Below are 12,380 nucleotides of genomic sequence, written 5' to 3'. Positions count from 1 at the left end.
TAAAAATAATAAAATTATATGTTTTATAACTTAAATAATCATTTAATTAAACTTAAACTCACTCATTAGAATAATATCATATTAAACATATAATATAATCTACTGTAAATTAGCACCAAATTATTTTTTTTTAAAAAAAACTTTGAAAGAAACTTAAATTTAAAATTCATGTATAATATTTAATATTACATTAAATATATAATATATAATCTCTTGTTGTCACTCTCAAATTCATAAACTTAAACAAAATAAATAAATTATTTAATTAAAATACGATATTTATTTCAAAAATTATATAACATTAATAAAAATAATTAATAAATTCTATAAATAAAACTAAGCAAATGTACAAATATGCACGTTTCTTGTATTTAGTATATATATATTTATATATATATACCTCTCTTAACATTTTTAATTATATTCATTATCCATAATAAAAGATTACATTTCTTTCTCTAAATCTTCCGCATTATTTATCCAATATTTATCACTCCTGCTCTCAACGAGACAGAAATGATTCCTTCAAAAAAAAACCACAGGACTCTGAAGTTCACGCAAAAAAATAAATAAATAAACAAATAAACCTCTTTTTACCAAACAAGTAGGTAGAAAATACTTCTTTTATTCCCTCTACTTTTTCCAACCCTCCTAATCTCTTTCCTCCCTACACTAACAATTGGTGTCAACACAGAGAATTGAAATTACACTGATTTTTTAGTTAGTAGGACATATAAGAGACAAAAAAAAATAGAGACAAAATATTTCTATTCAATATTTTTTGAAATATTGCAACAGCTTGAACACAAATAAAGTAATACATAAAATATAGTAAATTAATTCTAACGAGTCATAATATTAATATATTCAGAATTCCCGGTTGTATTAGTTGTGGTAATGCTCAGTAGCATTTTTTTAATAACATCTGTAAAAAAGGCCAAACAATACCTACACTTTGTGTATTCGTTCATTTTTCGAACTTCCTTGCATACATTCAAATAATTCTCTATTTTGAGATGCAACCTCATATTTCTCAATGTACCATTCATCGTACTAATACTTTCCACATTCCTTTTCACATAATAATTTCCATTCCAATATCTTCTAACAACCCCCTAACGAGTGAATTTGTTAAAAGATATTCAATTAAAACTGGTTTTTGTCAATCAAATGGGGATTTCATTTCCTGAAGAAAGAAAAGCAAATTAAACATGCGGTTATGAATAATCAGATCAATGTGAGTTTCAATATTCACAGTACCGGCCCCTAAACTTTAGAAGCAATCAAAGAATGAGGATGCCACAAACACAATGGCATGCCTTATTTGGTTTTCATGCACTTGGTGACAACGTCTACAAATTTCTTGTACATGTGCCGCTTTAAGTACATCCTCTCCACCTTTTCTCTACCTTTCATCCCCATTTGCTTCCTTGCTAATGGGTTCTTAAGCAAGAACCGAAGGTTCTCAGCAAGGACGGGGGCTCCCGACCGTCCTGTAGGATGAAGAAGACCTGTTACATTGTGCTCAACAATCTCTTTTGTCCCTCCAGCATCTGTTCCAAGCACCTGTTTTGTTTAATAGAGTGAAAGTAGGAACTTGTATTGTCAATGTCAATCTGTGCAGCATAAATGTGTGCTCTTGAAAATCAAATTCACGAGAGTATAGGAGAACATGCTTTTCTGTTATTTCATAAGACCTTATTCAATTAACTAAGAAAAAATATCAAGCAATATGTCATACCGGAAGACCAAATGCCATGGCTTCAACTGTCACCCTCCCAAATGTTTCTCCTACTCCCTGAAAAGGGAAACCATTTCCAAATTAACATAACGTCTCTTTATAGAATCACAAAATTAAATGAAATGGGAATATATGACATTTTCATATAAGTAATACGCCAACAGAGCTGAAACTCTGATGTCAGAGGATAAAAAATAGTCAATTCTTTGAACAAATACATAGTGATCACACTCTGTGATGATAAGAATTAACTATAAAAAGCTATCTCACCTGGGAATTGATGACATAGACGTCTGCAGCAGAATAAAGTGCAGTAACTCGTGTTGTTGTTGGAGTCCATATAACTGATTTTGAAAAGTTTGAATGCTCAGATAAGAATCCTAGAAGTTCTTTGACGTAATGCACCTTATTGCTTTTAGATCCAACTGAGCCTATAAGAATTTTAACAGACTGCTCTTGCATGCCTCTATTATCCAACTTCTTACTTCGAGCATCGGATCCCAAAGACCCTATCATAAACAAAAAAAACTTATTAGACTGAATTCTTTTCTTTGCAGTTCAAACAAGTAGCGATGAGATTTAGTAGATAATTATATGTTGCAATGCATTTGATGATTCACCAGTAGTATTTGACTTTCTGAATAAAGCTCTCAAACGACCCTTTTTGGCCAAACGAGGCTGGTTGTGGCCTTTATCCACTGGAATTTTTATCTTAGAATTATCTTGCACTTTTTGAGTCGCCAAATGTGCTGATTCAAGAAGCAAGAGCTGACCCTTTCCAGGGTTTATACTACTCAGAGACATCACAAGCATATCATTATCTTTCAAGCCGATCTCCTTTCTAACTGAATCTCTTAACAACTGCTTCTTCTCCATCATCTTCTCGGTACTGAAAGATGGAGTATTGAGGGTAGAAGCAATGCCAGCTGCAAAAGCCAGTTCATCATTGATGGACAAAGGAACAACAATGGGATGAGACCTCAGCTTAATCTTTTCTTCTTCAGACCAGTTTAACCATTGTTTTGATTGTGATTCTGATAGAAAAGCTAGCATCTTCACTCGGTTAAGAACAACCTTTGCCCTGTCAAAATATTCTCGCCGGTTTTCCATGATCCACCAAGCAATTTGGCTTGCACCAGCTGGAAAACGATCAATATATTTATCTGAAACAAAAGTTTGCTTGTTAATATGAAGAATTCAATAACGTTTTAAACCTCCTAAAGAAGCTTAGAGGCTTCTCCTTCAGCTGAAACAATGTACAATTTGAGAATGAAGGACACTATTGTACATTATAGATGCACGGCTTTCAGAATACAAATTTGAAGAGAGAGAGATCCCAGTCGAGAAAATTATTGGACACGATTCACATTTGAAATAAAAATAAAAAATGCATTTTGCGCAGCCAGCTATGTAACTATAGTATCAAGACATTCAATAACATTGGAATTCCACAGACTACATTAATAAACTGCTTTTCAATTGCTTCTCACCAATCCAGGATGCACAGACTGCTGATCCAGCAATAACAAGATCAGCCTTCATTGCAGTTTTAAAACTGAGTTCCCCTTTGTCCTCAAGCATCTTGATTTTTCTCCTAGCAAGCTCTGGCATCAATCCTCCCCTTTTGCTTAGAGCTATAGCAGAAACAGTTGCTCCACAACTCAAAAGCTCTGTTGCCAATTCCATCATTGAAAGAGGAGCCCCAGTCATTGAAAGTTCATGGAATATTAGCACGAATCTCCGAGACCAAACAAGGCGTGCAAAGTCTCCTCTCCTATCACAAGTTCCAGTACGTTTCTCAGGACTCCATTCCAAAATTCTGTTTTCTAATGAACCAAATGGTCCAACTAGCATTCCATAAGAGCTATTTGTCTTGGGAATATCAGGTTCCTGTTCCTCTATATCTAGCCTTTTAATTTCAGCACTGGCCTTCTGCTTACCACGCATTTTACCACTTCTTTTAGCTTTCTTCCTCTTTGAATTTATCTTTCGATGTGATGAAACTTCATTCTCTTTTCTTGCCAAAACTACATCCATCCTTTTATCATCTGTAGCCTGATTTTCAAGAGTCTCGTTCTTAACTGCCATAGAAATCTCAGTGGCACTCAATTCCCGTCGTTGATTTTGCTCAATTTCTGAGTTCCCATTGTTTGGTTTTTTTCCAAATCCCAAAAAGTTATGTTTATCTTCATTGTCATGAGCCCACCTGGACTGAACAAAAAATCCAAGATACGCCCATAGAGTAATCAATAACAGCCAAAACAATAACCGATTGCTACGAAACCACTGTACCCCACTCACACTACCCCTAGCTTCTCTTCGAGGAGTGCGGCTCGAATGTGCTTTTCGAAAGGATGGAGAACTCTTAGGAGTCGATCTACCAGACAATGTAGACTTATAACTACCCCCTATCCTCAACGACTTAAGCTCTGCTATATTGTTTCCTTCTTCCATCTCTTAGACAGCTATATTACATTGCCTTGTTGAGTTTCATCCACTTCTGTTAACTCTCTAACAGCTCCTAAATTTTTCAGCCCTACACGAAATAAGAAATATCATATTTTTTATTTTGTAGCATAAACATTGAAACTTTTTTGTATCAGAACTCGAGTGAAAAATAAAAAATAATACAATTCAGCCAATAAATAAATAAAAAATTCTATGATTAAATTAAATCGGCATTCAGCATTTGGAATTTTACTCGGATTTTAAATAACTAAGTAAGCCAATATTTTATTGTTCAAATTTTCTTGCATTTAATAAATTAAGGACCTAAAATAAAGCATCAACCAATAAAGAAACTCACGCACAAGCGAAGCAAAGACCCTAGTCAATTAACAGAATTGAACCAAATAATCAACATAAGTACCGGTTCGGAAAACATGTATAGAACAGTCAATAAATTAGCAATAAACTACAAATATCAAGAACTTACAACTAGTACAAATCGTTCTCCGGGATTTTCCCAGTAACCACGCAAATAAGAAAGCCAATGCAAGAACTGATCAAAAGAGAACAATAAAGATTGGGTCATTCTCAGCAAACATAATATTACTAAGTAAGAGATTCAAAGAATTCGATAGAGAAAACTCACAGTTCCAATCCAAAACGGAGACACTAGCTCAGCGAATCTAGACTACCGAGTAAGAAATATCTTTACGAAGGAGGATAGAGTGAGATCTGAAGAGAGAGAGAGAGCTTTTCGGAAAGTTCTTCTGTTCAAGTAAGAAGCTTTGTCCATCAACAAATACAGAGTGAGTTTGTGTTGATTTTAATGGGAAATGATACTCGCACGTGCCACGAGTCAACTCGTGCGGACAGAGTTTTATTACAACAAAGCAAAGGAAGAGGATAGATAGGGAAGGGTAGTGGTCACCTACGGCGCTGACTACCGAAGAACACGCTATTCTTGCCAATAATCAATGATTCCTCTCTTACAGTCAACAATAACACGACACGTGGAGAATTGTGGTTTATGCAACCTTGACCTTACTAATACTTGCATTACAGATTGTACGGTTACTGTACCGTCGGTGGTTCTCAGCACTTGATCCCTACCGTTGGATTTTAATTTCTTTTTGGGCCCCTGTTTAAATTTTTCGTTTTAGTTAAAATAAAAAAAATTGCTTTTGGACCCACCAGAGTTCTCTATTTTTTAGGACTGAACTATTGAAACTTCTTTAGCATAAACCTCCGAGCCAGAATCATATGACAGTATAGTGTACTGAAATTTAATTTTCTTCCGTCTGTATAATTTTTGTTTGTACATTCAAGACTAAGATTTTTTCTTTCCATAATTTGTAATCTGCTTTTGCAATAAAAAGGGTCATTGTTAAAACTCCCAAAGCACACAAAGGTTCAATTTTAAAACGGTGATTACTAAGATTCCTCGTGACACACGATCATTCTTCAATTTAAAATTATTCCTTTACCGAGTACACGATACACCCAATTATTATTAATTTTTTTATCAGGTAATGTGTGGCAAATATATACACCAATATTTATTAAAGTATTAAATAAAAACCTAAAAGGTCGTTGAAAAGATAGGTAAAACCATTATATGTGCAGATATATTTTAATAATAGGGGTCCACAACAATGCATGAAACTTCTAATGTTAGACTAGAGAATTTAGATACGAGTAATGATGTGTAAACTTAGATTATGCACCAAAACATTACACACTTAAATTACCTTGTCTAATTGTAGTCAATACCAAATCAGAAACTATATTTGCAATAGTAAATAACAACAGATACGAGACTTTCATTACATTCATAATGTTTTTTCACACTAGCGAGTTTATTAAGATTTAAATGGAAAGAACACCCAAACTTTGAGAAACCAGTCACTATAGCCAAATCTTTGCATTCCATTGCAAAAGAACACCAGTCTTTCGTATGATGAACTTTGCTAAATAGTTAAAAGAAAACATCAACTCACTCATCACATGAACACTCTACCCAATTCATTATAATCCCCACCATAGTAGTTTCAGTCATCAACCAAATGAGAAGTTATTTCAAATTCAAAACCAGGAAAGTAGCTAAAATGAATAAGAAAACCAATATGCACCATTTATACTAAGAATATAAAGAAAAAGCTTCACCAAGGTAACAGCAGCTCTGCACAATAATTCTTGCCCTATTTTTTCTTTTCTTTTCTTATTTTTCCTTTTTTTGGGTATATGGATCAAAGAGAAGCCTGCCTGCATTTCTCACAAGCTTCACCTAAAAAAACAAGCAACAAGAAAACCTGAAAAAAGGATAAAAGCCAAAGGATAGTAAGAATCCACCCAAAGATGAACTGCCTCATTCAAATATCAACATAGAAAATGTCCACATTTTCTGGTAAGAACCCATACCGCACATTTTAATGAGGAACTGCCACCTGTCAAGCTGCAATATTGATCTTAAACTGAATGCAGCATTGAGAGGCGTTTGCCATACATAACTGCGAGATCAACAACAGTGATAGGGGGCAGAATGGTGAGAAGAATGCACAAGGTAAGCTTGTTAAACCAAGGTAAGTTTTATATGCAGTACTCCATTAAAAAAAACAAAAAGAGCTTGACAAAGATTAAAGATGACTGCCACATCTGTTGTGCCACTATATTATTTGTTACCATGTAAACTGTCATATTATTTGAGTTATTTTTTTAAGATAGATATCATGAAATATAACATATTTGTATTCATAATTTTAAAAACATTAAAGTCTACACATTCAACCACTCAACCAATCAATTGTACACAGTTCAATGCTACATTGCATACAACATTATTTCATAAAAAGTTTTAAAAATATTATAACATGTACATTAGGAGTAGATTTTAAATTTAAGTATTACTTCGCTATGTTGTGTATAATAGCATCAGAAACACTACATGCAAATCAAAATATAATACTCCATATAGCAGGGGATTTATGGTATTTATGGTCCAGCAAATATGAAAGAGAATTAAACATTCCACAATACAATTACAAATAGCAGGACATTGCAACAAAAAGCAACCAAATGATGTTTCTGGTCCCCAGTATACAATTACAAATAGCACTACACTGCATCAGAAAACAACCACAAGTATTTCCTGACAACCAAATATTGATAAGATAAAAACAATGCCACCCGTGTTTTATTTTAACTTGGAGACTACCAACTCTAAAGTGATTGCTTTATGTCAAAAAATAAGTGGTGTCAAAGAACAAAGGAAGAAAGAGAAAGACAGTATAATACCTAACATATGTTGTAACACATTGCGGCCCAAAGTGCCCCAGAATAAAGCCGGAAAACACAGAGGACCTAGAGGAAGGCCTGAGATACCAGTTTCTCACAAGCCCAGAAGTTTCCGAAGCCCAAAGTAAAGACAGTTTTATTCAAGCAAAATAAAACTTTAATCTGATTATTCAAACAAGCTCCATCCTATTTAAGTATCATTGACCAAAGTTCATCTCTGAATATCTGCAATGGAAGAACAAACATATTAAAAAAATACAAAAAACATAGCATAACACTCACTGCTCTTCACCAGAGCCTTCTTTCACAAGTGTCCTCACAAATCAGTTGGGGAAGTTAACTTGCCTGCGAGGCTTATTTTGTCGCTGTCCAAATTCATCATTCACAGAGTCTGGAGACAAAACAATTGGTCAACACTCAACAATGTAAAACACGTAAAAGAGGCTAAAGATGTGATATAATTACCAGGCTTTTGTGGAGACTTCCATTCATTACCGTTTTTGCTCACAATATTTTCTTTGCTGAAAAGAAATATAGATACAAAAAAGGTCTCAATCAAATCAAATTAATGGGTCACATAAGAAAAGATGCAAAGCTAGCTAACCAAAAATTCTTACAAAAAAAAAAAGATGGAAAAAATTATACAAGACTTTCTCATTACAGTAGCAGCACAGATTTACAAAGCACGGCGAAAGAATCTTAGCAAAAAAAAAAGAAAGAATCAAAATATTCTTTACAAACACTTCTAAAAATACATCCTCGGAAAGCTATGTCTAAAATGTTCTTTCAAATAAGAGGGAAAAAAAGAATAATGTTTATATTATCCATGCAGTAGATAAGAAAATACAATGCAGCAAGAGACAACCAAGAAGATCATTATCCATAAACACACTAATTATGAATCATATTCATGACAACAAATTCCTTAACCCAGTTCAAGACCTTATTATTCATACACTTTAATCTAGAGTTACAGAACTAATTAACAGCATACATGAATAAACAAATTCACCAACAAAAACAAAATAAGCAGCTGACAATGAAGAAAGCTGGGTTTAACAGCAAAACCAGTAATATTAAACATGCAACCAACCTTGGGGCACCTCCAGAAGATGACTGTCCAGATGGGCGAGCATGGTAAGAACCATCAACAGCAATATAAGGTGAACAGTAGGCTCCTGCAGCACCAGCCAGAACTGGTAACCTGAAAGAATTAAATAAAAAAATCATTACTACTCTACTACTTTCTCCAAAGAAATAGGCATCCCTTTAAAATGTACGACAACTATAATTTTAATTGGAAGCTCAGAATTTATTAGCCAGACAACTGCTTCTAAGTTTCTAAAAAAATATATAAAGACAACTGTGGAGTAGTAGACTACTAGAGTTATATATATAAAAAAGGGTACACACCATGTCATCTCAGAATTTCCCAGACCAAGACCCTGTGGCTGAGCAACATATCCAGGAAATGCCATCCCAACAGCAGGAACCCCAATACCACCAGGATGCTGACCTCCAAATTGCATGACTGCCCAACAAGCAACCAAATGCAAAATCCATGTGAGGCTCATAAATTCTTTGCAAAAAGATATAATTAATAACTCAAATTCTACAGTTTACAAAAGTAGACAAATAAAAGTTTGAATGAGCGTATAGCAGTTTCCAATCACTTGCTGTTCAAAAGGAAAAAGATAATGACAGTATGTTTTAACAAAAGCAAACTACCATCTCAATAGGAGTGGAGAACATGAACAAGTAACTATTTTTTTTCTTCTTTTACATGAGCCCAAGAAGCAATACCTGGAAGAAAGGCCGGAGCACCAGGGAAGTTCTGATCTCCATGACTAACACCCATGCTACCTGTGGCTCCAATAACCTGGGCCCCACCATACATAACAGAGCCCCTTCCATTACCTTGAACAACACCTTTTCCCTTTGCAACCAGAGCTGTTTTAGATTTATTTACCTCTGAAGATGAATCCACTTCACCAGTTTCAAAGGAATTTATTGACAAAGCTGTGTTTGGTGGAGAGGAAGATTGAGAACCACTACCAGGACGCGGTCCCGATTGCTGTGCAGAAGCTTGCACAAAAGTTTGTCCTCGACCTTGAACTAGATTTCGCTGAACAGCATGTGGCTGTGCTGACAATGAACCTCTTATGGCCTGGTTATGAGGACTTGGTTGATAAGTCATCTGTCCAGGGATGACAGCCCTACCCTGAATCCTGGACTGAGAAGACTGAGTGGTATTAACTGTATTCAATGCCGCTCCTGAAGGTGACACTTGCGTATTGATATTACTCAATGTTTTCCCAGCAACTGAACTGATGGAATCATCAATGTTGAGCTTGTCCATGCCAACAGACTCCGGAATATTCTTTCCTCGCAGCAAAGCATTATCCACAGCAGATGGGCGAAGACTCCTGTTAGTACTTCCAGTTTGAACATCCCTTTTCTGCGTAAGGGAGATCTCTTTACTGGAGGAGCCCGATGGGTAAAAAGGAGGGGAAGCTGAATTCAAGCTTGATGCGAAGACATTTTTCCTAGAAGTAACGGTGTCAAATTCAGCATTGGATGCAGGGGTGAAAGCTCTGGCTGAATTAGAATTTGAAGGTTTCTCAAAAGGCCTCCCAGGCCTGAAAATGTCAACGAAGAGAAATACCAATCATAAGTAATAAGATAAGGAATTTAAAAGAGAAGTAACTATTAATAATTTTCATATGCTAAATTAATTTTCAGCCAAAAACTATTATCCAATAGATAATTTATCGATTGCTAATGAAAAGATTGCACTCACTGTTTGTTTAACATTGATGATAACTGACTGTTGTTCCTTGTAGCAGGTTCATACTTCCTGAGCCCCTTTCCCCTGACACCCTTGGGTACCTGGCTCTGATTAGTACTGTTGTTGTATGATTTAGGTCTGTTTCCTCTACCATACCCATTGTCAGCACTACGGTCAACACCACGATTTGAATTTCTACCCCGACCTCTATAATTGCTCTTGGAAGATCTCCTTCCCTGAAATTTTCATATGGTGTAAATACAAAAATAGAAAGAAAGGCATGCAGAAAAAAACACTTCAGCAAATTTCATAAACCGACAGCACATATAGAAACAGTATTACCTCCTGATAATGTCTGTCCTGCAAAGTTAACTCTTCAAATTTGTCATGGCCCCACTTCCTCTCATCTTTGGACTCCCACAACTTCCTCCCGCCATGAGTTCGCCTAATTAAATGGAAATAAATTATTACTGTATCTTATTAATCGTCAAATGAAAAGCACTTCCTTTCCAAAAGAACATGAAAACAAAAATCTTTATAAGAAAACTGATTCTAACATGCAAACTACTAAAGATCACCCAAAAATGAAATGTTATGTGAGTGGAAATCATCAAGAAAATTCTCGAAACAGAATAAAAAGTATACGAGGCTATCCAATTGATCATCAAAAACTACACGGTTCTATTTTATTTTGAGTTTTTTTTTTTATATATTCGACAACGTTTAAAATCACCATCTGTCATACCAACTCATTCAAAACAAAACTCATACCTGTGTCGGCCACCGGCATTGTCCCTAAACCTGTCATCATGCATGTAAAAAGCTCCCGCTGTGGGCACAGCAAAAGGTTCGTTCTCCTTCTTCTCCTCCTCCTCCTCCTCCCCCTCGGCCTGACTTCCCACTTGGGCGTCTTCTGACTCTTCCACAGGCCTCCTACCATCACCAACAGGTTCCTTTGGAATTGCAGCCACCGAAGCCGGGACCCCACCATTACGCTCATTCCCACTCGCTTCATACACCTCTTCTTCATCAAATTCTTCTTCTTCGTCAATCTCACCACCCTCATCCTCTTCATCATCTACTAAGCCCAATTCTTCTTCTTCATCGTCATCGTACTCCGCTGCCCCACCCTGTCCGTCGGATTCATCAGAATGAATAACAGGCCTACGATCAACCCTCAACTTTTCATTACCCTCTCCCTCACCTTCCTCATCATCGCTCGCTTCCCTCCTCCGCATCGCAAGGGATCGCTTCGCCTCCTCTGGATCACTGTCATACTCAACCTCTTCCGCACCACCAAGTGTCGCCATTCCCCAACAACAAAAACCCTAAATCCCCAATCCCTCAATTCAAAAACCCAACAAATAAATGCGAATAACGAAAACCCTAAAACCCAAAACACCAATTACCTAAAACTCAACAAGCCCCAAATCTCACAATCAAAACCAAAACTTGCTAGCGAAGCAAACTCCAATTCGCCCAATTAAGGAACAAAAATATCGTAACGAAGAACCCAAAATTTCCGCAAGCCAAAATTAGAAAATTAATCAAAATCGAAACCCTAAACACACCCAAAATTGTATCTATAAGGGCTTTATCTTGTGAACTGGGATCTAGGGGTAGTCGTGGCGAAACCCTAGATTTTAATGAGGAGAGATTATCGGAGCGTCGTCATCACTATAGAAATAGAAACAGATGCTAATAACTTGGAAAAGCATATTTTAATTGAGAAGGTTGAAAGGGAGTTATCTAGTTTTTATAGGGGTATTATGGGAAGTTAAGGCCAGATATGGGAGTTGGGGATTGGTCGGGTTTTGACACGTGCGAGATTAGATTGAGTTAGATTTTGGAGAATTGGTACGTGACATTTTTGAATTCATCTGAATCTGTGATTGGATTTTGATCGACGGTCCGGCAATGACCAACAACAAATCAAGTATTGGCCACGTCAGCATGCTGAAAGTAACTAAAACTCAATTGTTGTCAGCAAGCAAAGCAGTCGTAAAGAATATTGGCACCCTTTGTTGAATCCAAACCACTAATAAATGCTTCTCCCAATCACGACCCTTTTCTAATTTTTAAAAATAAATTCTAATATTATTTTTTTCAGAA

The 12,380-nt window shown here is 35.9% G+C and overlaps 2 protein-coding genes across 2 annotated transcripts; both read right to left on the bottom strand.

Moving 5' to 3' along the window:
- Positions 1-1,200: 1,200 nt before the first annotated feature.
- LOC133796076 (uncharacterized) lies at positions 1,201-5,127 on the bottom strand. Its single transcript, XM_062233557.1, has 7 exons — positions 4,836-5,127; positions 4,677-4,742; positions 3,232-4,277; positions 2,362-2,904; positions 2,012-2,250; positions 1,742-1,798; positions 1,201-1,566 (listed from the first exon to the last, which is right to left on the bottom strand). The coding sequence occupies exons 3-7, from the start codon at positions 4,193-4,195 to the stop codon at positions 1,321-1,323; spliced, it is 2,049 nt and encodes a 682-aa protein (XP_062089541.1). The 5' UTR covers positions 4,196-4,277; positions 4,677-4,742; positions 4,836-5,127; the 3' UTR covers positions 1,201-1,320.
- An 862-nt stretch (positions 5,128-5,989) lies between these two features.
- Positions 5,990-11,966, bottom strand: LOC133796075 (protein MLN51 homolog). Its single transcript, XM_062233556.1, has 11 exons — positions 11,040-11,966; positions 10,611-10,713; positions 10,281-10,504; positions 9,284-10,119; positions 8,894-9,011; positions 8,574-8,684; positions 7,946-8,001; positions 7,826-7,871; positions 7,481-7,705; positions 6,608-6,696; positions 5,990-6,498 (listed from the first exon to the last, which is right to left on the bottom strand). The coding sequence occupies exons 1-9, from the start codon at positions 11,576-11,578 to the stop codon at positions 7,678-7,680; spliced, it is 2,061 nt and encodes a 686-aa protein (XP_062089540.1). The 5' UTR covers positions 11,579-11,966; the 3' UTR covers positions 5,990-6,498; positions 6,608-6,696; positions 7,481-7,677.
- Between the last annotated feature and the right edge of the window lie 414 nt (positions 11,967-12,380).

This window comes from Humulus lupulus, chromosome 8, assembly GCF_963169125.1.
Source record: "Humulus lupulus chromosome 8, drHumLupu1.1, whole genome shotgun sequence".
NCBI classification, from domain to species: Eukaryota; Viridiplantae; Streptophyta; class Magnoliopsida; order Rosales; family Cannabaceae; genus Humulus; species Humulus lupulus.
Note: the sequence above shows the minus strand (reverse complement) of the source record. Positions and strands in the feature narration are given on the sequence as shown.